At 39.6% G+C, this 19,836-nt stretch overlaps 1 protein-coding gene across 1 annotated transcript in view; it reads right to left on the bottom strand.

The window, feature by feature from the left end:
• DIP2A (disco interacting protein 2 homolog A) overlaps positions 1-19,836 on the bottom strand; it is a 56,696-nt gene that overhangs the window by 26,703 nt on the left and 10,157 nt on the right. Inside the window, exons 4-13 of the mRNA XM_031063398.1 lie at positions 13,747-13,866; positions 9,259-9,504; positions 5,749-5,877; positions 5,067-5,186; positions 4,002-4,199; positions 3,074-3,165; positions 2,688-2,798; positions 1,818-1,941; positions 1,450-1,559; positions 912-1,014 (exon numbers count right to left, since the gene is read on the bottom strand). Of these exons, the coding sequence (XP_030919258.1) occupies positions 912-1,014; positions 1,450-1,559; positions 1,818-1,941; positions 2,688-2,798; positions 3,074-3,165; positions 4,002-4,199; positions 5,067-5,186; positions 5,749-5,877; positions 9,259-9,504; positions 13,747-13,866 (1,353 nt within the window). The remainder of the gene's footprint in view (positions 1-911; positions 1,015-1,449; positions 1,560-1,817; positions 1,942-2,687; positions 2,799-3,073; positions 3,166-4,001; positions 4,200-5,066; positions 5,187-5,748; positions 5,878-9,258; positions 9,505-13,746; positions 13,867-19,836) is intronic.

Here is a 19,836-nt window from a genome sequence, read left to right as displayed (position 1 = left end):
AAGGAAAAAATATCAGATTTAAAAGGCATATTTATAAAAATACTTAAGAACTACAAATATTTGTTCAAGCAACTCTGAAACTTCCATGACTGCTAAGAAACCAAAGCTCTGTTGCTTATAATAAATAGGCTGCTTAAGCTCCAAGTGACTTGTTTTACTTATTGCAATAATCTTTGAATTATGATTACTAGACTAGAATATTACAAGGTATTTAACACCTTGATTCATTGTAATACCCCTTCCATCTGCCAATGAACTATGCAGATTGAAAATTTAGTCTTGAAGCAAACTTCTTCAGCTGAACTGAAAAAGTTAATCTGTATTTGAAAGAATTAGATCCAGTAAGAAATACCACCACGGCTCTACTAAATTTTCTTGAATATTTTCTCTGAGGAATTTGAGTATTTTATATGATTTAAAAAAGAAATAAGAATAAAAGATTTTAAATCAAAGATTCAATTGATGAATCAGTCACTGATTTTTGAGGGATATCTTGTATTGATTAGGTAAAACTTGCTTATCACTGTCGTAGGATGAATGTATGCAGCAAAGTACTTGGTTAAATGGTAGCACAGATTAACTCTATACAGATGGTCAAAACCAAGTGCAGTTCTTGGCTGTTCATTGGAAGAATGACTGCAAACAAGCAGATCTCTCACTGTGTTCACATCCCTGGGGAGATGTTCTTTTGTGGGACTTGATCAGGTAAGAGGAAGATCCCCTCCTTGATTACATTTTCACAGGCGGCTTAAGGCCTTTTCACACATCACACTCTTTATGAATGAGGAAGTTTGAAGTGACAATTCTGTATCTAAAGTTCTCTGGAGACAGCAGCCATGATTATGTGAAATGAATTGTCTGAAGATGCAAAGCTGTCAGTATCATTTAAAAGTTACACCTATCTAACTTACCTTCTGAATAACCACATGCCTGAGTCAGTGCATGACAGTGTGCCAGCATGGAGGCATGAGATACAGTAATGCCCACTGTGCTGCCCTCTTTACTTGTTTTGTACTGAGAAGAGAAAGTGTATGCAAGCATTAGATTAACAGCAAAACCAAGAAAATTTACAGTAGTGAATTGAAAACATATTACAAAAACAAACCCAGCTTTTTAAATTCAAAAAGCTAGCATAAAAATATATTTATGTCCACAGAATACACTACCATGGTAAAAAATCTGTTTGTCTAGTCCAATTAAATTGTCCTGGGGATCCCAAAATGCTGATTATCCCCAGTCTTCAACCTGACTCCACAGAGTCACTCAACTGACAGTCTGCCTGGCAGCCTGATGGAAACATTCTTGTTTCACAGTTTAAAACATTATATATAAAATAATATAAAACATTTTATATATATATTTTTTATTGTATCCAGAGTTTAGAGGAAGAAAAGATCACACAAACTATGACAGAGTAACCACAGAAGTTATCACATGCCACTGCATCACCTCGATATAAGCGATCTCGGCGCTGGCATCCCGGACCTGGGGATGCCAGTCCTTGGCTGGTTTTGCCAGATGTTTCCCATCAATCACAAACCAAATGAGACGAGGCCAGCCTTCAAAGAAAAATAAAAGCTGCTGTCACCACAGTTCCAAACATCAGGGTTTTCCCCCCACTATTCAGGGATAATGACAGGAGGCAAGCAAGAGCAAAATCCCCTGCTGGAGAGGAAGAAACAGCACAGAGCACTGCCAGGACAATCAAGGCAGCTCTTTCTGTGTAAGAGCCATGCAAGGAAACCCCAAAGCTGAAGTTTGACAGCAACAATGAATATATCTGCTTTTTATCCATCCCATAAAAAATAAACCCACACCTTTGAACGTCACCACCTCGCCAGTCTGAGATTTTGGGAGGCCTTTCTGGCAGGCATCAGTGGTTAAAGCTAACGTGACTCCACAGCTGCCCAAAAGAAACCCAATCTGCTGGCTGCCAGCATCCTGTAGAGAAACAAGGAAATAGCAAAATTACAAATAACAAAACTTTTGGACAGTTTGTTGTAACTTCTTCATGTTTAGAAAACATTAAGTCAATTTATATCACAGGAAAAAACAAAAGTCAATCCCATAAGATCTTCAAATGACTGAGAAAATTAAGTTTTGCTTAGTGCCAGCTAAGATTTGCAGCAGATCTAGCAAGAAAAGCAGTGTCAGAAGCAATGGCTGTACATCCCTCCACAACCCAATAGGATGTTTATAAATTCTACTAAAACAGAAAAGTGGTTTGATGCTGTTTCTGAATCCTGAGACACTGAGGAGCAGAGTCTGTAGCTTTTTAGCTCTTTCCTAACAATCTCCAGGTGTGAAGGATTATACATGTATTTCAGTAACTATGGTGTCTCTGCCTGACTCACTACTCAGCATCAGAGCTGAAAAAACCTTTCTCTGATATACTCAGTGAAATACTTCCACACATATTTTTGAAAATAACGAATTAAAATAATTTCTACAATTATATACCCTAAAATACTTAAATTATTAGTTTAATATTACATTGCCCTTTCCTTAACTAAATATTGAATATAATTCCAAGCACAGAATGTATACTGAACAGTCCACCTGATGCCTTCTAAAGAGCAGGCTCTGAAGGACCCCATGTAAGGACTGCAGGATTCAGACACACACACACACAGACACACAAACACTTTATTTATCAAACCATAAAAATGTTGAATGTATCTGCCTACCTTTCTTGTCAGTGGAACTTCTATTGGGACAGGAATAAGTTCTGCCAGGAGACATCCATAAAATGCCACCATAAACATAACCGGATCACTATTAGGAAATACGAGAGCTACCTACGAAAATATAGTAAAATAAGAGATTTTTGTTTTTTGTCATTTGGCAGAGGAGGGGCTGCTTTTTAATTTGCAGAACAAAATTTTCACAACAATGTCCAGGTTCACTGATAACCAGGCAGAGAAATACTAAGTATTAAGACAGTGTATTTTTATAAGCCACAGTAATGATTATTTCACAATATATTATTACAGTATTTTATTACAAGGCTTTCTTCAGCTAAAGCTGTTCCTCACTATTTCATCCATAGGGACCACTTCCAACAGCAGCCTACCCGGTCTCCAGGTTTCAGCAGGGGCTCATTCTTAGTGGTTAGCTTGTTTAGCAGGGTATAGGCTAACTTCAAGCTTCGACTCCATAGCTTGCCTAAAGAATAAAAGAAGAAATTAAGAAACAGAAACTAAAATTTTAACACTTAATTGGCAGATCTCAGTCCCTCACATATGCACTAAGCATGATGGTATCAGAACAGTTGGCTGAGTCTAAGTACAATTTAGAACTTGGCTTCTTTTTGGTTTACCTCTTTTTTTTTAATTTTAAATGTAAAACTAAACATGCTATTCTAAACAACACTCAAAGCTCCACTGCAGAGTAATTAACTTACTGCAGCTGCTCAGCTATATTTCCTGCATCCTTCATCTGTGAGATGCAAACAATAAAGTTCAACATCCTAACATATTATACAAGGAAATGCTGCAGTGAGCTATCCTGAAGGACAGTTATTCTCCCCAAAAATGCAATTTACTATAATACTTCTAAGTCATTAAAACAGGCAAGTTTCTCTTCCCACTATTAACATCCTGATTATGCTCCTGAGGTATGAGTCTTCTCTATAAGGCTGTGCAAGAGGATGTTAAAACGGAATGTCTCCTCTGGGAATCTGAAGAGTGCATTATTAGTCATCTGTTTCTACCTCCCAGTTTACACTGGGCTATTTTTAGTGTTCTTTTATGAAAAAAACCAACCCAATTCTAAGAGATTTACAAACAGCCACTAGGAAAGAACCAATATGTTTTGCAATAAACATTTTCTCTTCCTTAACTTCTTTAAAAACATTTTTCATATACAATGTATTTATAATTTACACTCCTACAGCAATCTCCAGCCATGTGTTACAAGCACAGGCAGTTGTTACAAGCAAGGCAAACTGTTGTTTCATGGAGAACACCTAATTCCTCCTCACAGCTGGCTCCAGCACGTACCATAGGTCAGGGTATAAACTGCTTTCCCAGTGGTATCCAGCGCTGTCAGACAGGGGGCTTTGGACTGGGTGGTTCCCCAGCGCTGCAGGGCAGCCAGCAGTGAGGGGGGCCAATTGGTCACCACCCCCAGGGGCTCCCCTTTAAGTACATTCACTTGGTTTCCTTCAGGCTTTGGTTGATTTGGGTCAGGCTGTTGCACTAAAAGCAGAGCACAGTAAAAGGGAAACGTCAGTGTGTACAAAATGTGTAAATTACACTTCACAGGCTATTCTATGAACCATTCCCCTCTTCCTCACAGCTATCAACACTTCTGCTTTATGATGATGCTATGCTAATCATCTGTTGGCTTCCCAAAAAACAGTGACCATCACTTCACAGTTGTGATTCCACATTATCAAAAGACCAGAATTTGAATCTCTTGCTCACTTCTCTCTACTTTGGAAAGCTGCTGTTTTCTGCTGCTTGTTCTCCACATCTATTTCAATAAAAGCCACCTTAAGTCAAGAAGGGTTATCAGAGACAACAGCTTCAGTGACATCTGGACACTGACTTCTGCTGCACTAAATTCTCAAGAGGTGATGAAAACTGACACTGAGCCTGGCTAACAATATATTTTTAAAGAAAGGCCTGCTATTAAAATCCTGCTCCAAGCTGCTCCAGAAAGTGAAGTATCTTGATCTTAGTTAGCAAAGTCCTGGCTGAAGTTAGCAAATGCTCAATGTAGATAACCAGCAAAATTAATGGTTCCAAGTGATTCTTTCCACAATTACATGCACCTCAATGGAAATTCATCTGGAGAAACTTCAGCAAAAGACTAGAACCACAAAAAGTATCAAACCAACAGTAGGGGAACTCTAGTGGCAGCTGCTCAGAAATGTCACACTGAGTAAGAAGGTTAAGGATTATCTTCCACTTGTGATAACATAACGACCTTTCTTGCTCCACTGTATTAATTTTATCATGACTAGTTTTCTATTGAGAAGAGAAACCAACACTTGCTATATATCAGTTCTGTCATGAACCACTTACATAAGGAGTAAAAAATGTATCTGAAAGAAAATTAACCTTCAAGCAGTTCTTCAAAATCGTCCACAAAAAACTCCTTCAGAGGTGGGCGCTTCGGTCTTTTCAAAGTATTTAGCAGCTGCTGGATTTTAGAGGACACTCTGCTGTTCACTGGGACACCTGCCAAATGGAAAAGATTTATTATTTATCATATATTAACCAAAGTACACTAAAAGACACAACTTTCAGGTGGAACAGTCATTCAGGATGAGTACCTTGTTTTGAAGAAAATAGCTTTAACTAGTAAGTGTTTCCATCATGGATTAACTTACTTTCCAACAATGCTGCTACCTGGCTGACACAGACACCTTCTCACGCTTTATTTTAGCTTTTCAAACCACTGACCCCTTCCTGAGATTTCAACTGAAACAGGAACAATGTCCTTTTCTCCAAGAATCTAGGTATTTACTACACCTTAACATTCATTCCATTCCAAAAGCATCAGAATGCTTGGGAAAAAATGAGTGAATCTTTCAATATTTTACAGGTCTTGTAAAAATAATCACAACACAAAACATGTTAAATGCTGATTTCCATTTGTAGATGTTAAATTAAATGTAAATATATATTTTTATGTTCATCAAAATTTAAAGCTCTGAGGCAATATAAAATTAAGATACATATGAAGATATATATACACAAAGGGGACACAGATGGAAAGGGAGGTCTGTAATGCAATCACCATCTGCAGTCTCCAGAATGCTGCTGCTGTAGCCTCTGGGCACTCCTCGCACGGAGGCGACCTGCGGGCGCTCGTGGTGCAGGTATTCCACCAGGCCAGTGGTCACATCAGGGGGGGCAGAGTGGTTCTCTGCAGAAATGCAAGACAGATACAGGAGCTCATCAGGCACCTTAAGAATCAACAGAATCAAAACTGCTTCTTACACGAAGGTATTTCACAAATCCTCACAGGGGCTTGAGAACCTCCTCACAACCTGGAGGCACGAGCCTGCTCTGCTTGGAGCTGTGCCCCATTTCCTGGCTGTAGAGCAATGCTTAGGGAATATCACAGAACGGTTCAGGTGGGAAGGGACCTCAGAGCTCATCTTGTCCCACCCCCTGCCATGGGCAGGGACACCTTCCACTAGACCAGGCTGCTCCAAGCCCCATCCAACCTGGCCTTGGAACTTCCAGGGATGGGGCAGCCACAGCTTCTCTGGGAAACCTGTGCTAGCCAGGGACTCACTACTCTCACAGGGAAGAATTTCTTCCTAATCTGAGTCTCTCTTCTTTTTTAATTTAAAACCACTTCCCCTCATCCTATCACTAACTGCCCCTGTAAGAAGTTGCTAACATCATTCCAAAAATGTAACCATGGTTATAGAATGGTTTTGAATGGAATGGTTTAGGAAATGGCAGCATTTTTGAGAAGTGTTTAAACAACAGACAACAAGAACAGGAAGACTGAAATATGCAGAATCCTGATGAGTAAAAATAGGAATGCAGCAGGGAGGAACTGGAGAAAACCCTGCTGCCCAGGGCTGGAGCTGCCAACAGCCCTTGGAGGACCTCAGCATGTCACAAATCCTGCCAAAAAAACTGCAGGCACAGGGAGATCTGGGCAGTGCTGTGAAATACATACATAATCCCCCACTATGAGGCACTGATCAGAGATAGCAAGTGCTTCTTGCACTGCTCCCACATTTCCAGAGCTGATACAAAAGCCACAAGTCCATCTCTAAGTGGTTTTAGAGGGATCACCAGGAGAAAAATTTAAATCCATTCCCACCCTTTCCACTGGAACTCAGTGAAATGCCAATGTTTGCATTGCAGAGACTAAATTCCTTTCATGTGGGTGAGGTACATTACTTAATCTGTCACAAAAATGCTCCGGATTCAGTAACCACAAAGATGACAACTGTGTAAAGCTGACCTGTACAACCACTGCACAGGACCCACAGAGAGCCCATGTACACACCTGCCTCATGTATATGCTCTCACTCTATGTATTTTTGAAGCTGCTTTTTGGCTGCTTTTTCTTTTCCCCTTAGCTTTCCCAAAGTATCAAACCAGAGGCTTCCTGCAGCATACGACTCGGCCACAGAGACAAGTGTACCTGGTTCCCACTTCCCACCTGACAAACCCTCCAGAGACTAGTAATGTATGGAGAAAAAATAGGTTCAATTTTCAGGATTTATGCTCAGATAAAAACCACATTAGCTTAATTAAGAATTTGAGCATTTTATATTAATCAATGTCCATGAGACCCCACGCTATTGGCTTGTATCATCCAGAAATACCACGGTACAGCAGGGTAAGAGAAGTGGTGAGGAGTTAAAAAAGAAAATGTGAGCAGATTTGTGACTTCAGGAAGAAAGGTTAATTGGATTCAGACTGAAGGACCTTTGCATTAGTGATGACAAGACAGAGATAAATGCAAGAGAGTGGTGTCCAAAGGAAAAACACATGGGATATGACAGAGAATTAAAAGCCATCATGATCTGTATTTCCAGCTGCTCTAAGAGCTAAGGTGGGAAATACTACACAGTTGATATAGTGACCTTGAAAAAAACCAGGACATAGCACCAGCCTTATTCATTAAAAAAAAAACTTATTACACAAAAGAAAGAAAATCCCCCCTGCATGAAGGGTTGTCCTTGCTGCTATTAAGTGAAAGACAAACATCTTAAAAACAATGCACATTTCTATCTGACTCCACTAAATACTGTAACCTTGCACTTCCAACAGTGCAGTTTACTGCCTGGGAACTTGTTCGAGTTCACCATTAAAAATGCAGGCTGGAGAAGATGAGCTGTAAGGGAACAAGCTGCTAAATTTAAATTCTCCAACATCTCAAAACTGTGAATAGCTATTCAGTACACAACCAAAACACAGAATATTTCAGTAGGGCATGGCAATTAAGATATGTAAGTTGCCTTTCAGATTGCTGATATCAGCACACTATCTGAAAAATAAATAAACTCATCTTCCATGCTCTAGGACAAATCAAGTCCCCTTTTAGAAAGTATGTGAGTATTTATCAAGAATCATAAAAGTTTGCAGTGTAAGAACTGAGTCAGTTTTCATATTCTTGTGAGCTAGGAAAATACATGCAGACAGGAAAAATGTCCCAACTGAACTGATATTGGCCATGCATGAATGTTATCAAGCTAGGAATGAAAACTGATAGAACATGGCAAGCATTGCAGAAATGAGGAAGAACATTCCTATGTGAAAATGTATCTTTTTTTTTTTTGTCAAAGGGACTGGAAATTTTATCTTTGTAAGTTTTTTTAATAGATCAGCTCTTAAAGATCCCTGAGCTTCCTTCCTTCTAGATACTATAATTACTTCCCATTAATGAAATTTTAAACCTGCATACAGCCCAACATTCAGCTGCTTAAATGCTGGACTCTGAACTCTTTAGTAAGGCCTTGATTTTGCATACAAGGTATTGATTTTGTATGTTGTTGATTAAACAGTCCTGATAGACAGGTCTGTCTGGCCTGGGGCACGAGACATAACAAGATGCAGTGCTACATTTTGGGTATCTTGCCAGTTTTTACAGCTATATTAAGAATTTCATCAATCCCAGTTAAGTTTAAAAGGTTAGCCATAATTGACTTTTTAATTTAAAGGAGTTAAACATACTTTCTATTAATCCATAACATGAAATCCAAAATAGCTCAAAGCGAAGTGGTGACAGATTACCTCTTTCTTGCATCTACCAAGGACAAAAAAAATTGCAAATTTCTCATCATTAATAAGCTTGGAAATGGGAATATGAAAAATTAGGTTTCTTTAAAGGTTTTGTACAAACAGCAAGAAATTTCCCTAATGATTAGTACCTCTGATTTTGTAACCTTCCCAAAGATTCTGTGTGTTTTTCTGTCTTTTGGATGCTTACCAACTGAATCATATCTGAAATACACAATCTGACATTGTTTAGGGTAAATACATGCAGATTGGAAAGCATGCACCAAAACCAGGATTCCTTTGAAATTGTGCTTTGGAATCCACTAAAACTGAACCTTAGTTTCTTGGTAAAGCAAGCATTTTACCAAGAAGAATGCATGTTCAGATCTCATGAGCAACTGGCTTGGGTTAAATACATACACATACCTACCTGGTCTGTGAATTGCACATTTTAAGGCCATTCACAGCTACCTCCTGGTGAAGACCTTTGTGTTTAGCCCTGCTTTGGGATTTGTAATCTGATTTCCATTCCAACCACACCGGCAGGTTTACTGACCTATCTGCGTGTGTGCCATGAGATCTGCAAGCACAGTGGCAGCAGTGGTGGCAGGAGCTGTATTGGAAGCAGCAGCAGGTTTCCCTCCAGGATGAGATGAGGTGGAAGATGCAGAGGATGAGGTGGAGGAGCCCTGAATGACCCGGTTAAGCCAGGGCTCTACGTTGGAATGGCTCTGGAACGGAGTGGAGCTGATCCGCCCTTGCCGCCGCAACGAGCCCTCATCTTCTGATGCTGACGATGTGTCTGTGGTCAAAATAATGATGACAGGCCTGTAATGGGGGAATGGGAATGACCCAGCACCAGGAACACGGCGCTGGGCCGTGCTCCGCGCAGCTTCGTTGCGCGCGACATGCGAGGGGCAGGTACCAAGGGAATCGGATAGTCACACACACAAATCCCTCTTGCTGCCCTTTCTGGGTTAAGGGAACAACTTCTACACATTAGGGCCAGAACACACTTGGAGCCACGTTTCAGTTACCTCCAACTTCTACACATTAGGCCAGAACACACTTGGAGCCAAATTTCAGTTACCTCCAACTTCTACACATTAGGGCCAGAACACACTTGGAGCCAAGTTTCCAAGTGTGTACCAAAGGAATGGCATATTCACACACACAAATCCCTCCTGCTGCTGTTTGTTGGGTTAAGACAACAACTTCTACACATTAGGGCCAGAACACACTTGGAGCCAAGTTTCAATTACTTCCAACACTTGGAATGACATGAGAGTTAAAGAAGGCTTCTACCTACAGCAGAAGATAAGTGAGCATTTCATCCCGTCCCTATTCCACTGAAAAAATATTTCTGTTCTGAACAGGTAAATTTTATCTCATCACATCTGAATAAAGCCCTCTTTTGTTGTTGTTGATTTCCTTTTTTACTCTTTTTGAGGGGAAGGGAATTCTTTCCCTTTCCGATTGTTTTGAGAACTAATTCCTAAAAAAACCATGGTGCTCTGAAGTTCAATGAAATAGTTATTACAAAGCATGTATTTTAACCACATAAACTGATATGAATGAGTAATACACAGAAATGCTTAGTAAAGCATCTTCTCATTCTAGATGTATATTTGTTGTCGTTAGAAGTCTGACAAAGGGCTCCTAATTTAATTACCATTCAGTTACTTTCAACTTCCCAGATGTTTCCCTTTAGAATCTTTCCTTATTTATTCTCCATCCAAGAAAAAATAAAAGGGTCATTCTAAATATTAAAAAAATACATCCCTTGTGATTTGGAGTGAAAACCAGAAAGTCTTATTACAGAAAAAAAATCTTGCCATCATAAAGAAATTGCTGAGTTTTGATTACTTGATCTGTTACATGCTTTATATAAGGTAGAGTGTCTGTTACTATACTAAGAGTCCCAGACATGGAAATCTGGGTTTGGTTACACCAGGAATTCTGCAACCTTAATTTTGGCTATTTTCTTAATCATCTGGACACATAATTGTTCATCTAGATACAATTGTTCAGCTAGATGCAATTCCACATACATTTCTTGAAGCAACATAAAAAAAGCTACTCCTCATCTTGGGCAACACATTTCAGTTACCAGCTCTTTAATTTTCTGATTTTCAAGAATATGTGCATTTCCAATAACTTCAAACTAATTTCTCTTAGGAGTCTAAAATCATAAAAACCAAAAAACCATTTCATAAGAATCCCAGTATATTGATAGCATTTTCAAAGTTAAAATTGTAGATATCTCATCATTCGACCTCCCTCATCAAACATGACAATTTTGAATGAAAATAGCCAAACAACAGATCTCTGAGAAGATTCAGCTGTGGTGCATCCCCATTCCTGGGTCCACGTGATACTTCCAGCCTGCTGCCACATTTGGAGTTTTTGGAAGCTGACTCCATTTGCTCCTGGAGAGAAGCCAAACCTGTCCCAGATTGCTTTCAACCTCCCTTTCTTTTAGGCAGAAAGCAAAAATAAATAATCCCAGGAATATGGAACAGGATGGGATTATGAACAGCCAGGAATTAAAAAAGAAAAAACCAAACCACCATGTCTGCCATTTCTAATCACTTCAGAGGAAGAACCAGAACTACAGAAAAAGCAGGTTTCTCACAGAATACACACTCTGATAATATTTCCTTACCCAGATTCAAGACAAATGAAGTCTGTGTACAAAAATGGAGGATCCAGGGTAAAAGCATTCTAGTATCAAAATATAAATACACCATGAAGTAGCAAGGTCACCCCAGCAGGAGCTCTGTGGCAGTGGCAGGGGTTAATCCATGGATCCTGGTGTGTGGTGACAGAACAGTGACAGAATACTGTGTGCTTGGCTTCCAGCTCTTCCTGGCTGGGAGCTGACCCAAGACAGCCACAGAAGCCACCCCTCCTTGGGCCAGATTTGCATGAAGGCTCAGCTCCAGTTCTGATCACAGGAAATTCGTGTGGGAAGGATCAGAGACTCAACAGGACAAAACCAGAAGTATGTTCAAATTTTTGGAAGGATGACTGTTAAACATAGTTCCTTTATTGCCAGCCAGGAGCTGGATTTCAATTTAACACTGTGCTGAGAACCATGGACTCACAGAATGGCTTGAGTAGGAATATCCTGAGTTGGAAGGGACTCATGAGGAATACTGAGTCCAACTCCAGGCCCTGCACAGGAGCACCTAAACAATGACACCACGTGCCCAGGAGCGTTGTCCAAATAGTTCATGAACTCCAGCAGGCTTGTGGCCATGACCACTAGGAGCTTTCAGCTCCTACTGTTTAAGGTGCTACTGCACCCTGCTCCATCCCAGTGTGAGCACACCTGGCTTCTTTGCTGCCAGGTGTGCTCACAGGCATGTTCCAAGATGACACTCCAGCAGCACAAACACACAAAAACCATGCAGATCCCATGGCCTCATCTTGCTCTGTACACACATGTACAGCATGGAGTGCAGGATCAGGGGCATGGCCAGGCACGTGCTCCATTTACACACCACCACCCCTTTTGATCCTATATCCTGCTGTTCTTCCCACATTTGTTCCTCCCTAAGTCTGCCCCTTTGCCTGTCTGCACTTCCTCACCTTAACATCCCATAAGAAGACTCATACAGTTCTGAGATGCTCTTGCCCTGCCTCCCACACTGTGTCCCTCACCCCTCTGTGTGCTCCCCCCAATCCAGAAGGTGCTCTAGTGCTGACTGCTCTTGATGGGCTTCACACCTGGCCAGGAGGGCTGAGGCTCTCCAGGGACAGGCCTGGATAGGTGACCCTTCTCAGAGTCCTGACCTTGCCTTCGTGCCTGTTGCAGTTCCAGTGTCCCTCTGGGCTTGTGCACATGGGGCTGGTGGCTCCTGGGATAGGGCATTATTTGGGGTGCCTCATCTGGCATGCCCCATGCTCCTGTGCAGGTGAGCAGGGCACCTTTTATCACACAACCTAACATTCTCTCCATAGCATCTCAGACTCTTTTTAAGCTGCTCAGAAAACAAAGATACTTTACTAAAAATACTTAGCATATCTTCTAGACAAAACCATTAAGGGTCAAGAAAGACCACATATAAGAACCCAGAGGATTATTGTTTATTAACTAATGAAATAATTGGAGAACCCACACAAATAATATACTTAAGTGTGTGACTGGCAAGCTAAAGTGGAATTCTCTTTAAATGGAAAGAATAGAAAGAAGAAATACAGCTCAGAAAGCAGGAGGGCAGCATACCTGAACTCTTCTTTTAGAGAAGGGAGTTAAGAACTGGAAATGATGGAGAAGGGCAGTAGAAGTCAGTGTGCTTCTGCTCCTGGGCCACATTACAAAACACACGTGCACATTCTCAAAATAAAACATCTTAGGAAATCTCTCTTCTCTATATACAAGACACTGCCCTCAAATCACTAAGCTTGCTAGCACAATACGTTGTATGCTTTTCGTAACCTCCAGAAAATTCACTGACAGACAACAGAGGATTACCTTTCCCCCCTAAAATTAAAGAAGGTGTTCTGCCACAACCAATCTGAACAATTGTAATGTATGACTTGGACTGTTTCAATCTGCTCACCACTGAATAGCTGAAACCATCTGATCAGTGCTCTGCAATTGATGCAGCAACTTAATGCTCTGGTATTTCCTTCAGCTTTTAAAAGAACAATCTTCTGCAATGTGAAATGAGGTATTTTCAGCTCTGACATGCTTGCCTAGATTATCTCCTCTGAGTAAGATAGGATGTAAGAGAACATACTTAAAGCATAAAGGGCACCTGCTCTCTATGACTGCTTTCATGTGGACACTATCTCTAGATGAGACTCTAAAACCATGAGGAAAAACATCAGAGCATAAATCCAATCAAGACCTGATTACTGGGAAATACAGCCATGATACAGAACTCCAGTGCAACCTACTAACAACTTAGGGCAGGGACACCTTCAGCTCTCCCAGGCTGCCCAGTCCAGCCTGGCTTTGGACATTTGCTGGGATGGGATAGCCACAGCTTGTCTGGGCAGCTCTGTTAGCTCTCTGTGTTCACTCAGCACGTACCTGGAGGGGTGTAAGTCTCTACTGAAGAGTGCACCAGGACAGAGCGTCTCTTCGAGGGCATGGGCATCTTCCTCTCTTTATATTTTGCAAGTGCTGCTTGTACTGCTTCAGTGTGGACATCTAGATAGAAAACAAACAAACAAAAAGGTCAGAATTTCAGTTAGTCAGGAGGAATGAATCAACACCATTGCCTCCAGCTCCAATCCAGTGCAGAAGCAATGGTTTCCAAAGCTAAGGGAGAATATAAGCAGGGGCAAGTTGATGGATTTTCCTCATAAAATCAGCCCGAAAATGCTCTCTGAGTAGCATTTTAAAACCCCCCCCCTGAAATAAACACTACAGTTATAAAGTACCCAATATGTTGGTTTTGTACTATTTTCATTTGGGGGGGAAATTTCAATGCAGATTCTGTAAATTTGCAACAGCATTTGACTCTTCATCCTCAAAATCCAGGAAGGCAAAAGAAGTGCAAGTACATGCACACTTGAAGTTCTCACAAAACAATGCAAGTAACAAAAAACAGAAAAAAGAGACTAATGGACTTAATGATTTTAGAGCTATTTTCCAACTCTAACAAAATTCCATGATTCTATATGAAGAAGGGAAAAGACACACAGAGCTTTCACTTCCCTGAAAGCAAAAATTATCCTAAGAGGCTCAAGGACTGTATTTTAACTTTTCTAATTTTTAAGCCAAAACTGAGACTAAAGAGCAATTCGGTGTTCAATCAAGACCTTGCTGCAGATAAAATTTAATGTATTCCAGTGATTTTTCAGCAGCTTTTTCTCTTTGACATCTACATTCCAATGGCGTCAAAAGCTAAAACTTATGCAGGAAGAAAATTCATGAGAAGTGAACAGATGTTGAGGAGGAATAAGGCAGACCAAAAATACACTTTGACTTCCCACCAAGACTCAAACTCATGAAAAGCACAATACAACACGTACGCACTTAAACATAGTTATGCTGGGCTGGTTGTGGTTTAGGAATGGCATTCTCCAATCTAGTATTCCCTCTAAAAACACTTCAAGACAGGCACTGCTCACTCTCTTCTTCCCCTCCCTGCTCTCAGTGGTAGGATGGAGAGGAGAATAACTTGGGAGGCACAAAAGGCAAAGACCATGGGTTGAGGTAAGAACAATTTACTGAAAAGAGCAATGAGATATGAAAATGAACAGTAACAGCAAGACTAATGACCGAGGGCACAAGGAACAAATTGCTATTGCTGAGTGTGGAAGCCCCTGTCAATAGGCAGAACCCAAAACAGGACAGAGCCCAGGAGTGAGTACATGATTCCCCATCAGGCTGACCCCATTTCTCCTACGTGGAAACTGCTGCACAAGGTTTTCAGAATTTAACTATTCAATTTGAAAGAAAACACATATTCTTTCAGCAACGATCCATCCATTCTTTTGCTAAGATTTAAATATGTAACAGGTAGACAAATTTGAAGGTATGAAACAATTTGTAGGTATGTAAGTGTATATGACAGACATATACTTACACAACTTACGTATAATATACAATGCAACATAATTGTACATACAATTTTGTACATATAATATACAATGTAACTCTATCCCTACACCTACAGGGATTTCGCTTGGTGATGACTATACTATCAGTATTTTACAGTATCATCTTTCTTTTTTTAATTTAAAAAGTACCATTTCTGTGCTAGCCCTGAAGCTCCTTTGGTCATGCCCAGCACAAGGCCTTACTAAGGAACATGCCCTTCAGTGTGGCCAGATGGATTCTACAAAATCACAAGAATCCCTGAGCAAATGGTCCCAGACACCAACCAGTTCCTCACAGCAATACCATCACTTTTCAGTCTGCAGCTCCCTGCAGATAATCAGAGCAGCATTTAAAATATGTATACATGCAAATATGCTATCCCACCTGTGTGCTCCTACAAGACTCAGGAATGTACTAACTAGATGCTTATCTCAAAGAACAACTTTTTGTGCAACCAACATGGGAGGTTCAAAGATGATGTTGTTATGAGAGAAAAAATATTAAGAAGGAAAAAGAAAAAAAACCTCAGTAAAACCTCTACCCTTTAATACAGTAATTTTTTTTGTCCTGGTCCCCTTGTCAGATTTTTGCTCTTGTCCTTCACACCAATGACTTAATAAGAGATGTTTTATAAATTAAAAATTCCCCTTTGCTTATGTCTGCCTGCCTCCTTCTTCATTCCCACATCTAGGCTTATTGTCAAATCTTGTTTTCTCCTGATCCTTAGTTTTAGCTATAATTGTCCACAAATGAAGTTTATTCCCACAGATATCCAGAAGCAAACCTTTTATGTCCCCAAATTCCAGAAAGTTTAAGCAGCATTCAACATCAAGGTTGTTTCTGCAGCCTTAAAAGTAGGGAAAAAATGTCCATTCTGCAGGACACATTTCCTTGGCAGAATTTCCAGCCAAAATCAAGCTGGGATATTTCTAGAAGGAGACAGTAACTGTGGGATGCACTCACTTCCACCATGCCTACATCTACATACAATTTCAAAGACATTTTTGTTACATTAACATCTCATAGGAAGCAGGAGAACATAAATTGTTCTCCAGAAAAGGTCTTCCAAAGAGCAAAATAACACACAATATCTGCAGTCTGCATATAAATATATGAAGCCCTTAAATAATGTGGCAGATTAAAAAATGAAATCATTCTTAGACAGTTGTGCATTTTGGGAATGGAAAGGCCTCGCTGGAGGCAGGGGTATGCTGGGGCTTTTTAACAAAGCAGAGCAGGGCAGGTCATAACATCACACAGATTTGTGGGAGCAAGCATGGGAACTACTTTTTATTCCATTTCCAGAGGGCAAAATCACTACCACCTCATCCTCTAGTCCTAATTCCCACCCCAAAACCTGGAGCAGACTAGATTAACTGATAAAAATGCAACCAGGAGACAGTCAGGATGAATTTTTATTCTGTTCCATGTTTTATTTTTACAGCGCCAATTTAACTCATCATTCCCTCTATGCTCATTAAAATCTATTCCTGGCTTGAAATCTTTCCTATAATATCTTGTCCTTGGACATCAGCTGAGTAGGAACATCCTCTCTCATCCAAATCAATGAAGTAATTGCTTTCACTTCCCTGGAACACTTTGTTCCTATTCCACTTTTGCTTTAAGAGCTTTTCTACATGATGAAACACATTTCAATAAAAGAAGTAAAAGGAATGAAATTATTTTAAAGAAGCAGAACACTTAGGGTAAAAAAATTCATTAATTAGTATAAATTAAATTTTAGCTGGATATTGGAATTGCAAAAAGCAGCTCGCTACCACTGTCTGTTACTTAAATTCTTCAAAATTTACTGTGAAAGTGATTCACCATGTAAGAACTGTGGAGTTCAGTTTTCTTCAGGGAATTAATCACTCACAATCAGACCAAATGTGCCACATTTTTGAGAACAGGGATCACAAATGCTCAACAGTGATCACTGCAAGTGATGAACAGCAAGCCCAGCATTTCATTAACACAAAGAATATATGTACCAAAGTGAGGGACAAAACCCATATGCTGCCATCCAAAAAGCAGAAGAAAAACTCTTGGAGAACTATTTCTAAGCTTCCGCACTTTATTAAGCTGAATACAACCATCAACAATTAATAACTTATTACAAACATTTTCTCCTTCTGCTGTAGTAAACCACAATCTTCTCTCCTATTCTTTGTATCTATTCTCATTTCCTTTCTTTACACATGTCCTTAAAAAAGGATTAGGGAGGAAAACTAAAATAATTTGTGGACTATAAATCACCTAAACTCTTACAGCTCCTAAACTGTTCAGCAATTAGAAGAGCATTTTTCTTTCCTATTTGTAGCCTCTGCTCATGTATCAGCCTCTGATTCTTGTCCCTGCCTCAGGCACAGAAGGAAGAATTTCTACAGTTGGCTAAAGAAAAAAATGACATTTATAGGCTGACCAGTGTCCCTGCTGCTCATGGATTTCAAAATACCAACAGGTAAAGCAATAAGCACTATGTAGGTGGGATGGGGAGAGGACCTGGAAAAAGGTAAAAATCCATGGGTTGAGATATGAACAGTAATATCTGAAAGTAAATGAAAATGTAATAATAATGATGATCATAATAAAAATAATAACAATAGACTTAGAACAAGAATAATAAAATATGACCATTATTCTCATTGTAAATCCAAAACACAGGACTGTACCAGCTATTAAGAAAAAAAATTAACACTATTCCAGCTCAAGCCTGGACAGAAGGCTTGTATTTATCAATAGTATTCACTGTTGGAATTTTTTGGATATTTGTTGTTTGAAGACAAGTTATTTGGGGATAATAAAAACATACAGTTGATTTAAATACACAGCTTGTCTGTGAAACTATTTAAAAACGTGCTTACAAAGAGTAAATGACAGATTAATTGTATAAAAAGAGAAAACTGTTTCACTTCCTTGCTTATTTTAAGTAATTTATGTTGATGGTTGTAAAGTACCTATAATTGCTCCAGAAAGAGATCCTGTTCAGGAAAACCTGCATTCTCCCCTCATCAACTACCCTTGAAAAAGACATAGAAGAACTGATGAGATCTGAAGCAAGGAAAACAAGAACTAAAGACTGGAAGGAAAGAAAGAAGAAGGAACAACACACCTTCCCTTCCCCATAACAGTCTAAAGTAAGGTGTGAGATTGAGGGAAGGAGGCTGAAGCTGGTTATCCCTCACAACAGGCAGCGTGTGTCAGCACACAGAGAAATCAAAAAAGGCACCAATATCTCTTTGCTGAGATAAAGAAGCCAATCACTAATGCAGTAAATCTGAAGAATTTTTTTTCATTACAGAGGAGAAAGGGGAATAGATATTGGTATCCAAAAGCACTATCTACATTTCCTTGCACAGACCTAAATAAGTTTAACCTAAACCAAGTAAAAAAAACCTGTCACTATTTGGTTTTGATACCATCTGAGCACATTAAGCCTTGTCACATATCACTAATGGGAGAAAGAAATTAATTATGTGTGTTGTAACTAAGAACTTTGTGAATTTCCAAGTAAACAACTTGTTCTAGACAGAAATATTTAATGAAAAATTGGTTTGGGGAGCTGTGATAGGAAACCACAAAAGGACATGGCAGTCCCCACTAAGGACTGCCTCCCAAGGATTTCCTGCTGTAGTTGTGCTCTTCTTGCAGATTTTTATTTCTGTTAGTTTAACAATGGCACATCTTACCTTAATTATTTTCTATAATATAATTTACTCTAATATATTTCTATAATTTAATAATGCAAAAAAGTATTTTAAACATGTCATTTAGCTAATTACAACACTGTGCAATATTCCCTGGCATTCAGAAGTTTCTTCTCTATGTAGCTGAATAGAGGCATCTTTCCCAGGAGTCTGTATATATCCACAGAATACTTAAGAAGCCTCATTCATCATTCAGGAAGCTCCAAGGAATGTACAAGGCACATCTGCTCCAACTCTGGAGCAAGGTTTTACTTATCAGCAGGGCAAACAGGATGCAATAAAACTCTGCCCAAGCAGTGGCAAGACAAGGTGACCCAAGACCAGTCACCTATTAAGGAGGCACAGTGCATGCCATCACTTGCACTTCTCATCCCCAAACCCAAGATGTGGAATTACCCTGCACAACAAACAGAAAAATATCCAGCTAGAAGTCCAAAAGTATTTAGGAGAGAAAAGCTTTCAAACACCTGTTTTTCCTCACTATTGTGAGGAAATTTCACAGGGAAATGGTGCACATTCAACCACCTGAAAAGTAACAATGGGAACAGGATGCAATGAGGATATCAGTATTTTCACACAATTTTCCAAAACAGGTTTGTCACTGTGGTGTCCATTTACAATGAAGTAGAATATCCATTGTGATATTTCCCTTTTTTGTGCACTTGCTTTAAACAAGGAAATATTAGAAAGAAAGCTACAACAAATATATAACTTTGCTTTAACAAAATAGCCCAAACAAGCAAGCAAAAAATCCTCCAAATTCACACACTCTAGTCTCCAAATTTTTAAAGTAACTGTTATACAGACTGAAAAACCAATTTTGTTTTCTTAGTAAATAAGAAAAACCTGTTGAGCATGGTAAAAT

Source organism: Geospiza fortis, unplaced genomic scaffold (assembly GCF_000277835.1).
Source record: "Geospiza fortis unplaced genomic scaffold, GeoFor_1.0 scaffold390, whole genome shotgun sequence".
Lineage (NCBI taxonomy): Eukaryota > Metazoa > Chordata > Aves > Passeriformes > Thraupidae > Geospiza > Geospiza fortis.
This window is presented reverse-complemented; position numbering and strand designations above follow the sequence as displayed.